The 20,686-nt window shown below is 64.7% G+C and overlaps 1 protein-coding gene across 9 annotated transcripts in view; it reads left to right on the forward strand.

The window, feature by feature from the left end:
* LOC138837770 (potassium voltage-gated channel subfamily KQT member 2) overlaps positions 1 to 20,686 on the forward strand; it is a 58,621-nt gene that overhangs the window by 19,165 nt on the left and 18,770 nt on the right. For 5 of the 9 annotated variants that reach the window (XM_070036752.1, XM_070036757.1, XM_070036753.1 and 2 more), the window contains exons 2-10: positions 2,164 to 2,254; positions 4,414 to 4,540; positions 4,864 to 5,039; positions 6,892 to 7,017; positions 8,579 to 8,689; positions 9,184 to 9,279; positions 10,668 to 10,762; positions 12,447 to 12,476; positions 18,501 to 18,569. In XM_070036752.1, the coding sequence (XP_069892853.1) occupies positions 2,164 to 2,254; positions 4,414 to 4,540; positions 4,864 to 5,039; positions 6,892 to 7,017; positions 8,579 to 8,689; positions 9,184 to 9,279; positions 10,668 to 10,762; positions 12,447 to 12,476; positions 18,501 to 18,569 (921 nt within the window). The remainder of the gene's footprint in view (positions 1 to 2,163; positions 2,255 to 4,413; positions 4,541 to 4,863; positions 5,040 to 6,891; positions 7,018 to 8,578; positions 8,690 to 9,183; positions 9,280 to 10,667; positions 10,763 to 12,446; positions 12,477 to 18,500; positions 18,570 to 20,686) is intronic. The other 4 variants (XM_070036758.1, XM_070036760.1, XM_070036754.1 and 1 more) reach the window with 1 other exon arrangement.

The following is a 20,686-nucleotide window of genomic DNA, read 5'->3' on the forward strand; positions in this document are numbered from 1 at the left end:
CTTGGCACAGCTGGAGCTGTGAGTTCCTGTGCTGGTGGTTGGCTCCGCGCGCCACGGAGATGGCAGGACTCAGGCTGGACTGACGGCCAGCCCTGCAGGGCTCAGGCTTCCTTGGGGAAGATGTGTGGTCTTGATTTCTAGCCAGTGGGGCTGGGGTGCTGTCTCTGACCGTAGCTTGTCCTCAGTGCCCAGGATCCCGTCCAGCTTCTGTCCACTGTGTGAGCGTCTGCTCTGTGTTTCCGCATAGGCCTGTCCCCTGATGGTGAGTGGCCTGTGGGTCCTGGTGTCCCTCCCGTACTGTGTGGAGTCTCCTGTCCCCACGGCCCAGCATGGACGCAGACAGGTGGCTAGGGTGCTGGGCAGGTGCTTCTGAGGCCAGTGTGGGCACCGGCCCTCACCAGGAGTACCTGCCATCGTCTTTTCCAGTGTGCTCAGGCACTGTGCCTCTTGAGTGGCCCTGTCTGAGGCCTCGGTCCCCCCCCCCCCCCCCCGGGATGGGCCTGGACCGTCAGTTTCTGTGGCAGCACCGGTGCCCCGGTAACCAGCACATGTTCAGTGCCGCTGGGTTCAATGCATACCTCAGTCAGCCGCTCTGAGTAAGGCAGGTGGCCTTCTGGGGGTCAGAGGGTGGGGGATGGAGGCAGAGGTCCAGCCACAGTGGGCTGTCCCTTCTGGACGGGAGGAGGGGGAGAGGGACAGAGGTTGGCGCGCGCCTGTGAGTGAGGTGAGATCAAGTGGCCTGGTGGAGGCGCTGCCCGTGTGGGCCAGACACGCGCCCAGTGCCGCCGGGGCCGCCGGTGCTCTGCCCGAGCGCACAGTGAGGCCTGGGGACCCGCTTCCGGCCTGGGGACCCACTTCCGGCCTGGGGGCTGCTTCCGGCCTGGGGACCCACTTCCGGCCTGGGGACCCGCTTCCGGCCTGGGGACCCACTTCTGGCCTGGGGGCTGCTTCCGGCCTGGGGGCCGCTTCCGGCCTGGGGACCCACTTCCAGCCTGGGGGCCCACTTCCAGCCTGGGAACCCACTTCTGGCCTGGGGACCTGCTTCCGGCCTGGGAACCCGCTTCCGGCCTGGGGACCCACTTCCGGCCTGGGGGCTGCTTCCGGCCTGGGGGCTCACTTCCGGCCTGGGAACCCATTTCTGGCCTGGGGACCCGCTTCTGGCCTGGGAACCCGCTTCCGGCCTGGGGACCCACTTCTGGCCTGGGGACCCGCTTCCGGCCTGGGGGCTCACTTCCAGTCTGGGGGCCCACTTCCATCCTTGGGGGCCCACTTCCGGCCTGGGGGCCCACTTCCATCCCTGGGGGCCCACTTCCATCCCTGGGGACTCACTTCCAGCCTGGGGACCCACTTCCGGCCTGGGGACTCACTTCCGGCCTGGGGACCCACTTCCGGCCTGGGGGCCCACTTCCATCCCTGGGGACTCACTTCCAGCCTGGGGGCCCACTTCCATCCTTGGGGGCCCACTTCCGGCCTGGGGGCCCACTTCCATCCCTGGGGATCCACTTCCGGCCTGGGGGCCCACTTCCGGCCTGGGGGCCCACTTCCAGCCTGGGAATGTGGAGAATGGGCCTTCTGGAGGAAAGCCAGGCATTGCAGTCAGGAGGCCTGGCCCTGGGTCCCTGCGTGCTATGTGCCGTTGTTGTGCAGGTCTGAGTCTTCTCCCAGGACATGGAGTCGGCTCTGGGGGTGAAGTGAAGCCAGGGCCTCCATGACTTGTGTGGAGGGTTCATGCTCCACATGGGCCTTTCCTCAAGAGAACAAAGGCAGAGGGAGTCCACCGGTCACCAGGCCCAAATGCCGGGCATTGGCCGTGGGCCTCCCAGGTTGGGGACCACAAAACAGGTGATGTCAGGGGTGGGTATGCCCACAGCGGGGGAGGGGCAGGGCTCCCTCCCCCGAGGAAGGGTGTTCTGTGCCCGCCCTCTGCTTTCCTCATCTTCCCACCAGCCTGTTTCCCTGGAGAGTTTGGAGGACTTCCCCAGCATGGGCTGGCGGGGCTCCAGAGGGGCAGCGACGGGAGGTGTTGGTCCCAGACCCTCCGTGGGGTTCTGTGGACTTGGCCCACGCTGGCCCTCGGACCCTGCTGGCTCGAGCGCAGGACCAGGCCTGTGTCTGGAGCTGCTGCATGGCTGATGTGGCCCATCTGTCTCCTGTGTCTTCCAGGTTCCTCCTGGTCTTCTCCTGCCTTGTTCTCTCAGTGTTTTCCACCATCAAGGAGTATGAGAAGAGCTCAGAGGGTGCCCTGTACATCCTGGTGAGCCCACACGGAGGAGGGGAGGGGGGCCGGGGGAGGGAGGGGAAAGCAGGAGAGGGGAGGGGAGACCGGGAGGGGAGGGGAGACCGGGAGGGGAGGAGAGACGGGGAGGGCAGGGGACCCCTGGCTGGCACTGGTCTCCTCGGTCTCCTCACATGGGTGATGGTGTTCTACCCGGTGCTGTGGGTGGCTTCCGGGACCTCGTGGTCTGTCCCCCAGTGACATCACAGGGTCTGACAGCCCCGCGACCCCAGTCCACTGTGCTGTTCCTCTGCTCGCCCTGGGACCCCAGTCCACTGTGCTGTTCCTCTGCTCGCCCTGGAGCCATGGGGCGCTCCCCAGCAGACGTGGGCGCAGCCATGCCCTCCCCCCGCCCCCAGACAGGGCAGGAGTAGGCACCGGGACAGCACCATGATTGATTCTGTGTTGTCATTGGTAACCGGGTGGGGAGGGGCTCCAAGGAGACGGATTCCCACCAGACACTCCATCACCTGCCCCCGGCCTGGGCTACCAGAGAGCTGAGCCGGAGCGGGGTCCCTGCGATCACCCAACAGCTGCTCACTCCACCCCTGCAGAGGTCCCGCCCCCTCCTCCCCTCCCCTGCAGAGGTCCCATCCTCAGCCCTCCCCTCCCCTCCCCTGCAGAGGTCCCATCCTCAGCCCTCCCTCCCCTCCCCTGCAGAGGTCCCACCCTCAGCCCTCCCTCCCCTCCCCTGTAGAGGTCCCACCCTTAGCCCTCCCCTCCCCTCCCCTCCCCTGTAGAGGTCCCACCCTCAGCCCTCCCCTCCCCTCCCCTGCAGAGGTCCCACCCTCAGCCCTCCCCTCCCCTCCCCTCCCCTGTAGAGGTCCCACCCTCAGCCCTCCCCTCCCCTCCCCTGTAGAGTTCCCACCCTCAGCCCTCCCCTCCCCTCCCCTCCCCTGCAGAGGTCCCACCCTCAGCCCTCCCTCCCCTCCCCTGCAGAGTTCCCACCCTCAGCCCTCCCCTCCCCTCCCCTGCAGAGTTCCCACCCTCAGCCCTCCCCTCCCCTCCCCTCCCCTGTAGAGGTCCCATCCTCAGCCCTCCCCTCCCCTCCCCTCCCCTGCAGAGGTCCCACCCTCAGCCCTCCCCTCCCCTCCCCTCCCCTGTAGAGGTCCCACCCTCAGCCCTCCCCTCCCCTCCCCTGCAGAGTTCCCATCCTCAGCCCTCCCCTCCCCTCCCCTCCCCTGCAGAGGTCCCACCCTCAGCCCTCCCCTCCCCTCCCCTCCCCTGTAGAGGTCCCACCCTCAGCCCTCCCCTCCCCTCCCCTCCCCTGCAGAGGTCCCACCCTCAGCCCTCCCTCCCCTCCCCTGCAGAGTTCCCACCCTCAGCCCTCCCCTCCCCTCCCCTCCCCTCCCCTGCAGAGTTCCCACCCTCAGCCCTCCCCTCCCCTCCCCTGCAGAGTTCCCACCCTCAGCCCTCCCCTCCCCTCCCCTGCAGAGTTCCCATCCTCAGCCCTCCCCTCCCCTCCCCTGTAGAGGTCCCACCCTCAGCCCTCCCCTCCCCTCCCCTGTAGAGTTCCCACCCTCAGCCCTCCCCTCCCCTCCCCTGTAGAGGTCCCACCCTCAGCCCTCCCCTCCCCTCCCCTCCCCTGTAGAGGTCCCACCCTCAGCCCTCCCCTCCCCTCCCCTGCAGAGTTCCCACCCTCAGCCCTCCCCTCCCCTCCCCTCCCCTGCAGAGGTCCCACCCTCAGCCCTCCCCTCCCCTCCCCTCCCCTGCAGAGTTCCCATCCTCAGCCCTCCCCTCCCCTCCCCTGCAGAGTTCCCATCCTCAGCCCTCCCCTCCCCTCCCCTCCCCTCCCCTCCCCTCCCCTCCCCTGCAGAGGTCCCACCCTCAGCCCTCCCCTGCCCAGGGTTAGAAAGGACAGATTTCTCCAAATGAGAAGTCCTCCCCCAGTTGGTCAAGCAGACCCCCACTCTCAGACCAGGCTGAACCACAAGAGAGGGAGGTTCAGGGAGGTGGGTGGTTCAGGCCATGACTTGGCCAGGTTCCAGGGCTGTCTCTGCAGGGAAGGCCTGGCCCCTGCTGCTCCACTGGCTGGAGCTGGGGGCCCTGTGGCCCGAGGCTCTGTCCCTGGGCTGGGAACCCCACACGGGAACCCCACTAGGCCTCAGCTGTGCCCTCCCCACCCCCTACCCCCGTAGGAAATCGTGACCATTGTGGTGTTTGGTGTGGAGTACTTTGTGAGGATCTGGGCGGCTGGCTGCTGTTGCCGGTACCGAGGCTGGAGGGGGAGGCTCAAGTTTGCCAGAAAGCCCTTCTGTGTGATTGGTGAGTCTGGGGGGGGGTGGCTGCTGGGCGGGGGCAGGAGCTGGCCTTTGTGTAGGCCATCATGGTTGGGAGAGAGGGAAAGTCCCTGCTCCTTCTGGAAGTTTCACCTCACCTCTCCCCTGGCAAATGTGGCCTAGCTGTTGGAGGGACCAAGTGCTGAGCAGCTGGTCCTGGACCCTATGGGCAGGCGACCATCTAGTAGGGCAGCATGCTGCGGGCCTGGCCAGGCGGGCCCGTCCCTCTTGCTGGAACTCTGGCCATCCCACCCCTTCTGCAGGGCAGGGGGGTGCCTTCCCCTCACAAGCCCTGCCCCTTCTCTGCAGACATCATGGTGCTCATTGCCTCCATCGCTGTGCTGGCTGCTGGCTCCCAGGGGAATGTCTTCGCCACCTCTGCACTCCGGAGCCTGCGCTTCCTGCAGATCCTGCGTATGATCCGCATGGACCGGAGGGGGGGCACCTGGAAGCTGCTGGGCTCAGTGGTCTATGCGCACAGTAAGGTGCGTGGTCCAGAGCCCTGAGGACGCATCCGAACCCTGGGGGCTGCCATCCACCCATCCCGGGTCCTGGGGGCTGCCGTCCGCCCCCCCCCGGGCCCTGGGGGCTGCCGTCCACCCACCCCGGGCCCTGGGGGCTGCCATCCACCCATCCCGGGTCCTGGGGGCTGCCGTCCACCCACCCCGGGTCCTGGGGGCTGCCGTCCACCCATCCCGGGTCCTGGGGGCTGCCATCCACCCACCCCGGGCCCTGGGGGCTGCCGTCCACCCATCCCGGGTCCTGGGGGCTGCCGTCCACCCATCCCGGGTCCTGGGGGCTGCCGTCCACCCATCCCGGGTCCTGGGGGCTGCCGTCCATCCATCCTGGGTCCTGGGGGCTGCCGTCCACCCATCCCAGGCCCTGGGGGCTGCTGTCCATCCATCCCGGGTCCTGGGGGCTGTCGTCCACCCATCCCGGGTCCTGGGGGCTGCCGTCCACCCATCCCGGGTCCTGGGGGCTGCCGTCCACCCATCCCGGGTCCTGGGGGCTGCCATCCGCCCACCCCGGGCCCTGGGGGCTGCTGTCCATCCATCCCGGGTCCTGGGGGCTGCTGTCCACCCATCCCGGGTCCTGGGGGCTGTCGTCCACCCATCCCGGGTCCTGGGGGCTGCCATCCACCCATCCCGGGTCCTGGGGGCTGCCATCCACCCATCCCGGGTCCTGGGGGCTGCCATCCGCCCATCCCAGGCTCTGGGGGCTGCCATCCACCCATCCCAGGCCCTGGGGGCTGCTGTCCATCCATCCCGGATCCTGGGGGCTGCCGTCCACCTACCTCAGGTCCTGGGGGCTGCCATCGACCCATCCGGGTCCTGGGGACTGCCATTGATCCACCCCGGGTCCTGGGGGCTGCTGTTGATCCACCCCGGGTCCTGGGGGCTGCCGTCCACCCATCCCAGGTCCTGGGAGCTACCATCCGCCCCCCCCCGGGCCCTGGGGGCTGCCGTCCACCCACCCCGGGCCCTGGGGGCTGCCATCCACCCATCCCGGGCCCTGGGGGCTGCTGTCCTCCCACCCCAGGCCCTGGGGGCTACCATCCACCCATCCAAGTTCCCCACCACTGTGGGCTTTCTCCAGGAGTCCAGGGGGCGTGGAGACAGCCAGTGAGTTGACTGGAGTCAGGAGGCTGATCAGAGACAAACGAGCCCCTTCCTTCTTTGTACAACTCAACCCATCTTTGTCACTTGCCCCCAGAAAGTGTTTTTGCAAGGTTAGCTTGCGCAGCTGTCCTCGGAGCCACTTGCTGGGTGCTTGTGTCCCCTTCCCTGGTTTTGAGTGCCTCGTGACTGTCTAAGCTGTGGTTTACAGTGGCTGCGGGCCATGTGACACGTGGGGCGGTTGTGGCCACCTGACCTGAGTTCAGGGGGTCCCAGGCGCCCCAGTGGCAGAGACCGGTTCTGTTAGGGTGAGGTGCGTGGAACCCGTGGTGCCCCCGCCCCCCAGTCATCTTCCCATGAGGCCCTTGTCAGCTAGCGCGGCTCCCTGGGGCCCAGACCCTCTCCTCTGCCTCTGTGGCGCTGGTGCTGAGAACGAGGCCCCTGGGCCTCATCTTACCCGGTGCCGTCTGACGGGCCACGTGTGGCACAGATTCGGGCCGCTGGTGTCCGGCTGTGAGGTGCACAGGTGAAGGACTGTGGCTGCTCGTAGTCCTCGCGGCGCCCCCGATCCTGCTGGCTTAGCCCTCCCACCAGTCCCATGAGGGTCCACCCCGGCTGCATGATAATCTACCCTGCAAAGTCCTGGAGAGGCGGGCCTGGGGACGGCTCCTGGGCTGTCCGCTGCTCGGGCCAGGCTGAGGGTGACCCGTCTGCCTTTCAGGAGCTGGTGACTGCCTGGTACATCGGCTTCCTTTGCCTCATCCTAGCCTCGTTTCTGGTGTACCTGGCAGAGAAGGGGGAGAATGACCACTTTGACACCTATGCAGACGCACTCTGGTGGGGCCTGGTAAGTCCTGCTCTGTGGCCCTCCACTCACCCAGAGCCACCCCCTGCCTCCTGCTGCTCTGCTGTGGGGCTCTTGTCTCCTGGAGATGCCTGCTGCTGGCCTGTCACTATCATGTCCTGCTGTGGGTGGACGCTGGCATCTTCTCACCCGTCACTGAGGCCTGTGGACCCCTCTGGCTCACCCGGGTAGGGGAGGAGAAAGTGCAGGAGGTGGAGGCTGAGCACAGTGGGAAGAGGAAGCTGGGAGTCGAGCCTCAAGGGGCCAGACTCTCCTGGCCTTGTGGTGGTTTCTGGAGTCCTGGTCCTCAGGTCTCGGCTTGCCTGCTCCTGGCTCCCACCCGTCCTGCCCACCACAGTGAGAGAGGAGAGAGAGAGAAGGAAGGGGCACCACACTCTGGGCTCAGCCTTTGAGGCTGACCCGGTCCGTCGTGGCAGAGCCTTCTCGGTGGCCTCCCTGCTGCCCCGTGCCACAGCCGCCCGTACCCTGTGCATCGCTCGCCTGTGTGCCAGCGGCCTGCTCCTGTGGCCTCTTCTGGACTCCACTTGGGGGCTGGGCACTCTGAGTGGCCCTTGCCGGGTACTCCGGTCCCCGATCCCAGCCCTGAACGTGCTGGCCCAGGTGCTATGGCGGTTGGCCAGCCAGGCGCTGTGTAGCTGGAGCCACCGAGAAGCAGATGGGTGGCTTCCCCAGGGAGGAGGCCACCGTGCCGTGTGTTTGTGGTGACCGTTAATCATCGTGAGGTCTGACGGAGGATGGAGTGGGCTGCCAGGGGTGAGGCCAGCGCAAAGGCTCACCTCAAGGGCACTTCCTGTGACCACTGAAAGCCAGCGGGAGCCCGGGCCCGGCCCGCACGGGAGTGCACAGCCCCGGCTTGCACCCGCCCATCCCCAGCCACCCGAGACCGTCTCACGGGAAGCTCCCGGGCCCACTTCCTGCTCACAGCCAGGAGACCATGGTCAGGCGGTGGCAGAGACTCTAGCGTGTCCCCCGCCTTCTCTTCCCTCAGGCAGGGTTCTGTGATCACCCAAGGAGGCTTGGTGGCCCCTCCTTGAGGAAATTATGTACCCAAATACCAGGACACAGGCCAGCCTTCCCTTCTCGCACCTTCTCGTGGAGTCGCTCACCTCCTGGCAGCCACCACTGGACTGGGCCTGGCCGCTCTCTTTTCTGGCCTCTGCAGCCTCTAGCCGGCCCCAGCCGGCCGTAACTGTGTCAGGTTCCTCACGCACTTCCTCTGCTCTGACCAGGCTTGCTCAGGGCTTCCTATGCCCGCCTCCCCGCCCCAGAGCAGTCCAGGGCCACGGGCCAGCCACCTACAGGGCATAGATGCCTCTGTGCTCTGCACCGGGGGAAAACTCGTTCCTGGAGAAAATGGGGAGCAGAGAATTTGGGGGCTGCCCTTCCAGAGCGGCCAGCGCAGACCCTGAGCTTGCTTCGCCCTAGTCGGGGTGTTGTAGGAGAGGCAGGCAGGTCTGTGGCTGTGCAGCCCAGGCCCCACGGGTCCGCGAGAGGTGCTGCTGGAGCTTGGGGTATCCGATGACCTGCACCCTCTGCCCCTCAGATCACCCTGACCACCATTGGCTACGGGGACAAGTACCCTCAGACCTGGAACGGGCGGCTCCTGGCGGCGACCTTCACCCTCATTGGCGTCTCTTTCTTCGCTCTGCCTGCTGTAAGCCCAGGGCCTCATCTTGCCTTGGGGGGAGACGGGGTTTCACACGCGCTCCGTGGTTCACCCCGCTGATGTGGGGGCCTGGGACGGAGTTCACGACCCTCAGTGGAGAGTGCCACCCAGACGTGGCCCGGCGGCCCTGCTTCCCCGGCGCCCCTTGGTCCAGCGGCCTCTCCAGCAGATGAAGTTCTGTCAGGGCCCTGAGACCAAGGCTGCTCGGAGGGAGAGGAAGCCTGCGGATGTGGGCCACAGCAGCATCTGGCGGCTGGCCTGGGTGCCGTGTGGCAGAGCAGGGAAGGGGGCTCCCTCTTGGGTTCATTGTGGGTACTGCCATGCTTCCTGCTGGCCTGAGCCTCCCTTGGGTTCCCCAGGCCTGGTCCCTGGTGCTGAGGGACTGGGGGGTGGGAGGCAGTGCTTACACAGCCGGATTGTATGGACCAGCATGCCGGGGACACAGCAGCTCCCTAGACCTGGCCTCACCTCACGACTTGCAGGGCATTCTGGGGTCTGGCTTTGCCCTGAAAGTCCAGGAGCAGCACCGGCAGAAGCACTTCGAGAAGCGGCGGAACCCAGCGGCCGGCCTCATCCAGGTCAGTCATGGCCCCACAGGGCCCAAATGACCGTGCAGCACCACCCCGCCCAGAAGCAGGGCCTGCCGCGGCCCTGGCCTGAGGCTGGCGTCCCCAGGTTTCTTCCTGGCTGGGGCTGGGGCCCTGTTCCCCTGCAGGAGCTTGTCCAGGCCTAGTCACGGACAGGCAGGTCAGTGCAGAAGAAGTACAGATGCCCCAGGTGGTGGTGGTGCTGAGTGGCCCTGTCCCCAGCAGGTGTTCAGCCACCCAGGCTGCCTCCCAGCACCCTGGGAGGTGGATCCCTTCCACACCTGTTGTACAGCTGTGGGGTTTGAGGTTCGTGTCTTTGCTCCAGTAGTGAGTAGCACCTGAGATCTTGCTGTGGCCCCAAGCTTGAGCTGTGGTCACTGCCCCATCCTGCCGGAGTGCAGACAGCCAGCTCCAGCTCAGAGGCAGGAAGGTGCAGAGGCCCCTTGAGCCGAGAGTTGTCTCCAGGCTCTCTGGTTGTCCAGGACCAGCTTTCTTTTAAAAGTTGTCATGCTTGTGGTTTTGGCCTTGGGTGCCTACATTTCTCTTTCACCGTCAAACACCAAATGGTTGTTCGCTAGTTGTGAAAGAGAATGAAGAACAGAACTACTTGCAATCGCACCCTGCTATTGAGAATGGAAAAAAAAAAAAAGACTGTAAGTGCTTGTGGCTAAAGGTTTAAGCAGGGAATGAGAAACCCCGCATAGCAACCATGAACCTCCTCTCTGAGCTGACCCAGAGGCCTGCAGGTCTAGAGACCAACTGTGCCACTGAGGCTGGGCACCGGGGCTGTTCCCAGAGCATCAAGGGCATCTCTAGCCTGGCTCTGATGGGCAGGTAGGGGTGCAGTCTCTGCGGGAGAGAAGCAGATAGGAGCTGAGCTTTCTGCAAGGCTGGGTGCTGAAGTTTCAGTTATAGGAACCAGCTGTTTTCTGAGGGCCTGTGACCTGGTTCCGATTCCCAAGGAAGGACAGACCCATGGGGCAGCCCCAGGGGTCCTGCGAGCCCGCAGGTTGCAGTGATGGCTGCGATGATGGTTTTAGGTGGTGTGTAGACAACAGAAGCCCAGACCAGCTAAGTGTCAGGCTCCGGGCCTGTCTGGTCAGGACCGCCTGCCCTGCCCCACCCCTCCCTGCCCCGTGTGCCTCTAGGATTAGAGAGGGCTCAGGCCTCTCAAATGTCAGGTGGGGAATGCTCTCCACTGTGAGCCGGGCCCAAGCCCTGAGACCCTCTCTTCACACCAGTGTTGGTGGTACTTTGTTCTTCTAAGGGTAAACTGAGGCTTCCTAGAGCCTCCGCTGCCTGACGGGTAGGGTGAGGGCTCGGAGAGGGGTGGTCCTTGTCCAGCTGAGCCATGCTGACCGCCCTGTCTCCCCCCGCAGTCTGCCTGGAGGTTCTACGCCACCAACCTGTCTCGCACAGACCTGCACTCCACGTGGCAGTACTACGAACGCACGGTCACCGTCCCCATGTACAGGTACCACCTCCCGCGCCGGCACCCATGCTTTGCTTTTTAATTTTGTCAACTGTTTAATTCGATGTGAAACTCCATTTTGTTATGTTGATTGATTTTTTTTGTTAAAATGTATGTCTTTTTCAAACAAGTATTCAGTGTGGTTTCTTTCACAGTATTGGTTTTGTTCTTTGATTTGTAGTACGTGGCTTTTGCTTCTCGCCCCCATTTCTTGTCCTTTGCTGTGTGTGTTGTGAGGGACAGGAGGCAGGCCTCTCCCAGAGGGCCCTAGGTCTGGGCACTAGATCCTTCTGGCACTGTGCCCTGCAGGAGCAGGTATCCCACAGTGTGAGGCCGAAGGCCCTGTCCTCAGCAGGGGCTGGGGCTGCCCAGGGGTGAGGCTAGCCACAGTGAAGATCAGCCAGGGCCAGAACTCCACTGTCCAGAGACAGTCAGCCAGGGCCAGAACCCCGCTGTGCAGAGAGGGTCAGCCAGGGCCAGGAACCTCTCTGTCCAGTGAGGGTCATCCCAGGGCCAGGAACCCCTCTGTCCAGCAAGGGTCAGCCAGGGCCAGAACCCCACTGTCCAGAGAGGGTCAGCCAGGGCCAGAACCCCACTGTCCAGAGAGGGTCAGCCAGGGCCAGAACTCCACTGTCCAGAGAGGGTCAGCCCAGGACCAGAACCCCACTGTCCAGAGAGGGTCAGCCAGGGCCAGAACCCCACTGTCCAGAGAGGGTCAGCCAGGGCCAGAACCCCACTGTCCAGAGAGGGTCAGCCAGGGCCAGAACTCCACTGTCCAGAGAGGGTCAGCCCAGGACCAGAACCCCACTGTCCAGAGAGGGTCAGCCCAGGACCAGAACCCCACTGTCCAGAGAGGGTTAGCCCAGGACCAGAACCCCACTGTCCAGAGAGGGTCAGCCCAGGACCAGAACCCCACTGTCCAGAGAGGGTCAGCCAGGGCCAGAACCCCACTGTCCAGAGAGGGTCAGCCCAGGGCCAGGAACCCCCTTGTCCAGCAAGGGTCAGCCAGGGCCAGAACTCCACTGTCCAGAGAGGGTCAGCCAGAACCAGGACCCCACTGTCCAGCAAGGGTCAGCCAGGGCCAGAACTCCACTGTCCAGCGAGGATCAGCCACTGTCTGGGGATCCTCAGGGACTCTAGGACAGAGCCTGGGACACCAGCAAGAAGAAAGCCTCCTTAGGCATGGAGGGCAGCCTCCATGGGCCCTGTGGGCCAGCGGGGCAAAGGAGGCAGCGCTCACTGAGCCGCGAATGCTGGACTATGCTTAGACTAGGTACTGAGGCCTGAGTGCTGGGCACAGAGCCCCTCTGGGTGGCTACCTCCTGACGGCTGTCCCTGCACTAGGTGAGCGAGAGGCTGAGACGGCCAAGCTTCCTCCCCGTCCACCAGAGGGCAGACTGCCCCCCAGCGCCGTGCCTGGCCCTGCTGGCCCTCAGGACACTCCCACACCAGTGTGCCCAGCGCCGTGCCTGGCTGTCCCTTAGTCCACTCCCACACCAGGGAGCCCAGCGCCGTGCCCCCAGCCAGGCTGCAGCCCAGGATGGAGCCTTGTGCTAATTTTCTTTGTTCTTTGTTTCCCCCACTTCCCTTGACTATTTTCTCTTTCATTTTCATTTTTCTTATCCCGTTCTTTAAACCATTTTGGTTCTTCTCTCTTTGTGTGTGTGTGTGTGAAAACACTTGAAAGCTCGCAAACTCAAACCTACGGGGCCTCCAGGTAGGACATGCATGGGACTAAAGCCATGTGTGTGTGCGTGCGTGTGCGTGCGCGCGCGTGCGCGCGTGGTTCTTGTTTCCGTGGGGCTGGGAGGGCTAGGCCTTGGGAGTCTCATGGTCTACCAGCTCCAAAGCACCAACCCTGTGGTCCTCATGCTGGGCACCCTGCGCCCCCTGCCTGGGCCCATGAACCCACTTTCTCTCCCTGACCCAGTGTGAGCTCCCCTCCCTTGCTCTGCTCTGCTTTCCTGTTGCGGATCCCTGTCCTCAGTCTGTCTGCTTTCCTTGGCCTGCTTCCGCCTTGTCTTAGAGCTGAAGCCTCCTCACCCTGCCTCCTTTCCAACCCCTGGCCACACAAACGACGGAGCAGTTTGTTGGCTGCGGGGCTTGCCGTGTCCTGGGGGACCTGCGTCCAGGGCAGGAGTAAGATCCTGGGTGAGAATTCCCCGACCAGCATGGCCGCCCTCACGAAGGCCCTGCTTGGATGGCCTGCCTCTGGAGTCTCTCTCCGGGCTTGCGTCCCCCAGCCTGTTGCCTTAGAAGCCATCCAGGCCTCAGGGGCAGCGAGAGCAGCTTCACGCCCCGTCCTGGGTAATGTGCCTGCTCGCGTGGCCCTTCCTCCCTGTTCTAGAGTGCCCACCCAGGTGGCCAGGGCGTGGAGATTGGAAGCGGAGCCCTTGGCTCGGTGGGGCTGCTGAGCTGCTCAGGGAGTGGCGGCCCCGTCCCAGTCAGCCCTGGCCAGTGCAGGAGGCTCCCTTCCGGCCGTCTCCAGGATGGCGAAGGGCAGCTGTGGGTCAGGCCTGGGGTTCTGTGCCTCCCTGGACCCCCCACGGTGGAGGCCAAGCTGCAGTGTCTTCCTCCCAGGTCCCACGGCTCTCCGCTCCCTGTGGGTGGGGTTGGCACTGCGCCCTCACAGGCCCTCCTAGACGCGGGGGCTTCTTTTGCCCATCTTCGCCAGGCAAGCTGGAGAAAGAAATCAGAGGTCCCCGGCACAGGCAGTGCGGCTGTCCCTCCCCGCCTCACGGCCAGCGCGGTCCCTGCAGCTGGCTGCGTCCCCGGGCCCCGCCTCACGGCCAGCGCGGTCCCTGCAGCTGGCTGCGTCCCCGGCCCCCGCCTCACGGCCAGCACGGTCCCTGCAGCTGGCTGCGTCCCCGGCCCCCGCCTCACGGCCAGCGCGGTCCCTGCAGCTGGCTGCGTCCCCGGGCCCCGCCTCACGGCCAGCGCGGTCCCTGCAGCTGGCTGCGTCCCCGGCCCCCGCCTCATGGCCAGCGCGGTCCCTGCAGCTGGCTGCATCCCTGGCCCCCGCCTCACGGCCAGCACGGTCCCTGCAGCTGGCTGCGTCCCCGGGCCGGGCTGTGCTCCGCCCTGGGTGCTCCCTGCCACCTCCCCATTGGCACGCTGCACCCTCGCCGCTGTGGCTGCTGTACTGGCAGGCTGCACACGGCCTGCCCCGAGTGTCGTCTGTGGCATGTGTCCTGTCTGGACAGAGCTGAGTCTAGCCTGGGCCTGTGTGCATGGGACCCGTGCGGGAGGTGTTCCTAGGGTCTTGCTCCGGGCTGAGGAGGGCAGTGGGGAGGGCGGGTGAGGAGGGGGTTGGGGAGTGGCGGGATGGGCTGGGGGCCAGCTGCCAGGGCTTGGCTGGCCTCCGGGCTTTGTTGCACCATAGCAGGAGCGCCTGTGCTGTCAGTGCTGGTCTGGGACCGTGGGGGCTGGGGAAGGAGCGCGAGGGAGGGAGGAGGAAGAGGCGGGCAGAGTGCACGGGCCCTCTCTCTGCTGCCATCCGCGGAGCCCTCCCGGGGCCAGGCTCCGCTGGGCTTCCACAAGTGGGGGACCAGGGCTGCCACGCCTGCGGTCTGTGCTGCCTTCTCTGGAGGACACCAGACACCCTGGGCTCCATGCGGCGGACCCCCACTGCAGGGCTGTGGGTGGCGCTGGCTGTGGCCCTGAGGGTGTGTTGGCCTTCCCAGGTGGAAGAGCAGGGGTGAGGCTGAAGCTGGGAAGAGGCTGGAGATGGGTGAGGCTGGAGATGGGGTGAGGCTGCGGATGGGGTGAGGCTGGAGCTGGGAAGAGGCTGGAGATGGGTGAGGCTGGAGATGGGGAGAGGCTGGAGAGGGGTGAGGTTGGAGATGGGGGTGAGGCTGGAGATGGGGTGAGGCTGGAGATGGGTGAGGCTGGAGATGGGTGAGGCTGGAGATGGGGGTGAGGCTGCAGATGGGGTGAGGCTGGAGATGGGGGGTGAGGCTGGAGATGGGGGGTGAGGCTGGAGATGGGGAGTGAGGCTGGAGATGGGGGGTGAGGCTGGAGATGGGGGGTGAGGCTGGAGATGGGTGAGGCTGCGGATGGGGTGAGGCTGGAGATGGGTGAGGCTGCGGATGGGGTGAGGCTGGAGATGGGTGAGGCTGGAGATGGGTGAGGCTGGAGATGGGGGGTGAGGCTGGAGATGGGTGAGGCTGGAGATGGGTGAGGCTGGAGATGGGTGAGGCTGGAGACGGGGGTGAGGCTGGAGATGGGGTGAGGCTGGAGATGGGTGAGGCTGGAGATGGGTGAGGCTGGAGATGGGGGGTGAGGCTGGAGATGGGTGAGGCTGGAGACGGGGGTGAGGCTGGAGATGGGGGTTGAGGCTGGAGATGGGGTGAGGCTGGAGATGGGGTGAGGCTGGAGATGGGGTGAGGCTGGAGATGGGTGAGGCTGGAGATGGGTGAGGCTGAAGCTGGGAAGAGGCTGGAGATAGGTGAGGCTGGAGATGGGTGAGGCTGGAGATGGGGTGAGGCTGGAGACGGGGGTGAGGCTGGAGATGGGTGAGGCTGGAGACGGGGGAGGCTGGAGATGGGGGGTGAGGCTGGAGATGGGGTGTGAGGCTGGAGATGGGGTGAGGCTGGAGATGGGGTGAGGCTGGAGATGGGTGAGGCTGGAGATGGGTGAGGCTGGAGATGGGTGAGGCTGGAGATGGGTGAGGCTGGAGACGGGGGTGAGGCTGGAGACGGGGGTGAGGCTGGAGACGGGGGAGGCTGGAGATGGGGGGTGAGGCTGGAGATGGGTGAGGCTGGAGATGGGGTGAGGCTGGAGATGGGTGAGGCTGGAGATGGGTGAGGCTGGAGATGGGTGAGGCTGGAGACGGGGGTGAGGCTGGAGATGGGTGAGGCTGGAGATGGGTGAGGCTGGAGACGGGGGTGAGGCTGGAGATGGGTGAGGCGGGGGGCTCAGGGTCCTCTTGTTTTAGAGGCACTGGGGCCATGGCTTTGAGTGAGGGATGGGAAGGCCTCTGGAGGTCTGCCTGCTGGACCTGGCTGAGGGGGGTCTGGGTGAAGGTTCCAGAGGAGCTGGCTGAAGCAGCAGGTGATGGGAGGGGCCGGCTGCTCCCCAGGACCCCAGGCCTGGAAGGCCAGGGCGCCCTGCACCGGAGGGCGGGCAGCATGGAGACGGAGAAGAACTGGCTGGGGCCCGCACCCCGCCCTGGATTGAATCAGCTGGGGTCCGGGTGGGGGCCAAGTAGAGCGCATGAGGCTTCACAAAGCAGGGTAGGGCCTGAGTCACGAGAGGGACAGCTAGGACTTGGTGTCCACCACCCTCCAGCTGTCCCCCCAAACAAGAAGGGAAAGTTTATGGAGGCTGTAATGGCGGGGGGGGGGGCCGGGGGCAGGCTGTGGGGGTAAGGGGGGCCGGGGGCAGGCTGTAGTGGCAAGGGGGGCTGTGGGAGTGAGGGGGCCTGGGGCAGACCATGTTGGGGTGGGGAGGGAAGGGGATGTTCAGGAGGTGGAGAGGGGAGGGGAGGGGATGTTCAGGAGGAGGGGAGGGGAGGGGAGGGGATGTTCAGGAGGGAGGGAGGGGAGGGGATGTTCAGGAGGTGGAGAGAGGAGGGGAGGGGATGTTCAGGAGGGGAGGGGAGGGGAGGGGATGTTCAGGAGGGGGGAGGGGAGGGGATGTTCAGGAGGGGGGAGGGGAGGGGATGTTCAGGAGGAGAGAGGAGGGGAGGGGATGTTCAGGAGGGGGGGAGGGGAGGGGATGTTCAGGAGGTGGAGAGAGGAGGGGAGGGGATGTTCAGGAGGAGAGAGGAGGGGAGGGGATGTTCAGGAGGAGGGGAGGGGAGGGGATGTTCAGGAGGGGGGAGGGGAGGGGATGTTCAGGAGGAGAGAGGAGGGGAGGGGATGTTCAGGAGGGGGGGAGGGGAGGGGATGTTCAGGAGGAGGGGAGGGGAGGGGAGGGGATGTTCAGGAGGAGGGGAGGGGAGGGGAGGGGATGTTCAGGAGGGGGGGAGGGGAGGGGAGGGGATGTTCAGGAGGGGGGGAGGGGAGGGAGGGGATGTTCAGGAGGAGAGAAGAGGGGAGGGGATGTTCAGGAGGGGATGTTCAGGAGGAGGGGATGTTCAGGAGGAGGGGATGTTCAGGAGGAGAGAGGAGGGGATGTTCAGGAGGAGGGGAGGTGATGTTCAGGAGGGGATGTTCAGGAGGAGGGGAGGGGATGTTCAGGAGGAGGGGAGGGGATGTTCAGGAGGAGGGGATGTTCAGGAGGAGGGGAGGGGATGTTCAGGAGGAGGGGAGGGGAGGGGATGTTCAGGAGGGGAGGGGATGTTCAGGAGGAGAGAGGAGGGGAGGGGATGTTCAGGAGGGGGGGAGGGGAGGGGAGGGGATGTTCAGGAGGGGAGGGGAGGGGATGTTCAGGAGGAGGGGAGGGGAGGGGATGTTCAGGAGGAGGGGAGGGGAGGGGATGTTCAGGAGGAGAGAGGAGGGGATGTTCAGGAGGAGAGAGGAGGGGAGGGGATGTTCAGGAGGAGGGGAGGTGATGTTCAGGAGGAGAGAGGAGGGGTGGGGATGTTCAGGAGGAGGGGAGGGGAGGGGATGTTTAGGAGGGGAGGGGAGAGGATGTTCAGGAGGAGAGAGGGGAGGGGATGTTCAGGAGGAGAGAGGAGGGGTGGGGATGTTCAGGAGGAGGGGAGGGGAGGGGATGTTTAGGAGGGGAGGGGAGAGGATGTTCAGGAGGAGAGAGGGGAGGGGATGTTCAGGAGGAGAGAGGAGGGGTGGGGATGTTCAGGAGGAGAGAGGGGAGGGGATGTTCAGGAGGAGAGAGGGGAGGGGATGTTCAGGAGGAGGGGAGGTGATGTTCAGGAGGGGATGTTCAGGAGGAGAGAGGAGGGGAGGGGATGTTCAGGAGGAGGGGAGGGGAGGGGATGTTCAGGAGGAGGGGAGGGGAGGGGATGTTCAGGAGGGGAGGGGAGGGGATGTTCAGGAGGAGAGAGGAGGGGTGGGGATGTTCAGGAGGAGGGGAGGGGTGGGGATGTTCAGGAGGAGGGGAGGGGAGGGGATGTTCAGGAGGAGAGAGGAGGGGTGGGGATGTTCAGGAGGAGGGGAGGGGATGTTCAGGAGGGGAGGGCAGGGGAGGGGATGTTCAGGAGGAGGGGAGGGGAGGGGAGGGGATGTTCAGGAGGGGAGGGGAGGGGATGTTCAGGAGGAGGGGAGGTGATGTTCAGGAGGGGATGTTCAGGAGGAGAGAGGAGGGGAGGGGATGTTCAGGAGGAGGGGAGGGGATGTTCAGGAGGAGAGAGGAGGGGAGGGGATGTTCAGGAGGAGGGGAGGGGAGGGGATGTTCAGGAGGAGGGGAGGGGAGGGGATGTTCAGGAGGGGAGGGGAGGGGATGTTCAGGAGGAGGGGAGGGGAGGGGATGTTCAGGAGGGGAGGGGAGGGGATGTTCAGGAGGAGAGAGGAGGGGAGGTGATGTTCAGGTGGGGATGTTCAGGAGGAGGGGAGGGGATGTTCAGGAGGGGAGGGCAGGGGAGGGGATGCCCTCTTCCACAGCCTGGAGGTCTAGGATCTGGTGACAGCCTGGATTCTGCTGTGCATGCTGGCCCTGCCCAAGGCCTCAGCCTCGGGAGCAGCAGAGTTGAGCCGCCCTGGAGCTGGCAGAGCCAGAGTCTGAGCCCAGGCCCCAGGCCCTGGGGGCCTCGTGGGGAGGCGTGGCTGGGGCCCAGGCCCCTGACATTTCCCCCCTCCTCCAGAGTGAGGCTGACCTGCCTCTCCTTCTTTTGCCCCAGACTTATCCCACCCCTCAACCAGCTGGAGCTGCTGAGAAACCTCAAGAGCAAATCTGGCCTCACCTTCAGGTCAGCACGGTGGTTCCGGGATGGGGTTGGAGCTTTGGGGCGGATCAGAGCTCAGGCTTTATGAGGGGCCCACGTCCCTGCGGTGAGCAGCAGAGCCTTGGTACTGTCCCCAGAGGGCAGGGAGCCCTGGGATGGGACTGGCCGCTGGTCTTTGCGTGGTTCTCTATCCATTGTTGCTGACTGGGAGGAGACTTCTGTCTCCAGAGTGCAGGGCTGATGGATAGAGGAGGCCCTGCTGGTAGTGACCCCAGCTGGGGCAGACGCTGTGGCCACAGACCAGCGGTCCTCCCTGGGCTCCCATGCAGATGGGCGTGGGGAGCGGCCAGAGCAGGCTGCCTTCAGCAGAGTCTGGACATTGCACCCTGGAACTGAGCGTGATCGTCACATCTGCTTCACACTGGACTTCCCGTGGGGCCCTGGGTCAAGTGACGGCGTCCCAGTGAGAGGGCACTTTGCAGACGTCTCGGTGGAGATGCCAGGGACAGACACCTAGAGCCATGCGACTGGGAAAACGCAAAGAGGGATCCTTCCTCCTCTGGGGAAGGAGTTCGGCCTGTGGCCCCCCGCTTTCAGGACTCTAAGAGAGTAACATTCTTAGTTTAAGCTGCCAACTGTGGGTTTTGTTACGGCAGTTCAGTTGCTGGCCGGTTTAGAGGTTGCAGTCCCTGGTCAGCTGGGCTCCGTTGCTTTTAGGCTGTGGTGAGGCAGAGCGTCATGGTAGAGGAAAGCTGATTATCTACTGGCAGCCAGGAAGCAGGGAGAGACTGGAGGCGGCCAGTGGCAAGACCTGCCCACCCAAGCCACACCCACAGGGATCCACTTCCTCAACCTGGCCCCGCCTCCCGGCGTGGCCCACGCAGCCACGAACTTGTCTATGGAGCAAGCCTTTGACACGGAGCCTTGAATGCAACCCTATTTGGAAAAGGGCCTTTGTGGAGGTGAGGGCATCCTGGCTGTCCCAGCTACAGCTACACTGCGCTGTCTCTCTGAGGACACAGGCAGCAAAGGAGAGTCCCCTAGGGACAGGGGACTGGAGCCCCCAGAGCTGGAGAGGCAGGTGGACTTTCCCTGGTGAACTGGAGAATGGCCTTGACCATTCGGATTTTTGGCCTCTGGAACAGAGAAAGAGTAAATTCCTCTTAGGTTAAATCTTCCAAGTTTGTGGTGATTGCAGAACCGCACTGGGGTAGATGGGGCCACGGTGAGCATCTTTGCTGCTCTGGCTGCTCTGGACACCCAGCCAGCTGGCCAGACGGCTGTGGGACCAGACCAGGACAGCCGAGCACAGGCGTGGCCTTCACGTGTGCCTGGCCCCCTGAGACACATTGCTCCTGAAGCAATAAATGGAGCCCGGTGGCTTAGGTTCATTCTCGGAGCTCTAGGCCAAGCAGGGAGTCTGCCCATATCTCTTTCCTCTGCTGTCATTTGCTGTACTGACGCAGTGACTCGGTCCTGTTGCACACAGTACTTGAAAGTGCACCAGAGTATCACAGGAGACCCAGGGAGCCACCGTCCCCAGAGTCTGAGACTGACCAGGGAGCCACCGTCCCCAGGGTCTGAGACTGACCAGGGAGCCACCGTCCCCGGGGCCTGAACAAGATCACTCCCTGTTTTTTTGTGGCTTAGCCAAGTATGGTCCGGTACCAATCTTTTATCACTTTCATAATGATTACAGTAGAAATAGTCAACCCTAAATAAGACAAGCAATGGCCAAAATAACCTCACTAGCAGAATGAGGTGGGAGGAACAGACAGCAGTGGAGGGTTGGCTGGTCCACCCTCCATGATACAGAGGAGAGAAACTCCACGAATTCCGGCGTGCTCTTCAGCAAGCCTTTCCGTGAGACGGGCAGGCCTTCTGTGGAGACGTGTGTCCAGCACAGCTGCATGGGAGGGGGTCGAGGCAGGGCTCCTCGAGGCAGGGCTCCTCGAGGCAGGGCTCCTCGCCTCCTCGAGGCCAGGGCTCCTCGAGGCCAGGGCTCCTCGAGGCCAGGGCTCCTCGAGGCCAGGGTTCCTCGAGGCAGGGCTCCTCGAGGCAGGGCTCCTCGAGGCAGGGCTCCTCGAGGCAGGGCTCCGGCCCCGCCCGTGCTGTCCGGGACAGGCAGCTCCTCCCTGCAC

This window comes from Dipodomys merriami, unplaced genomic scaffold, assembly GCF_024711535.1.
Source record: "Dipodomys merriami isolate MVZ:Mamm:240054 unplaced genomic scaffold, mDipMer1.0.p SCAF_275, whole genome shotgun sequence".
Lineage (NCBI taxonomy): Eukaryota > Metazoa > Chordata > Mammalia > Rodentia > Heteromyidae > Dipodomys > Dipodomys merriami.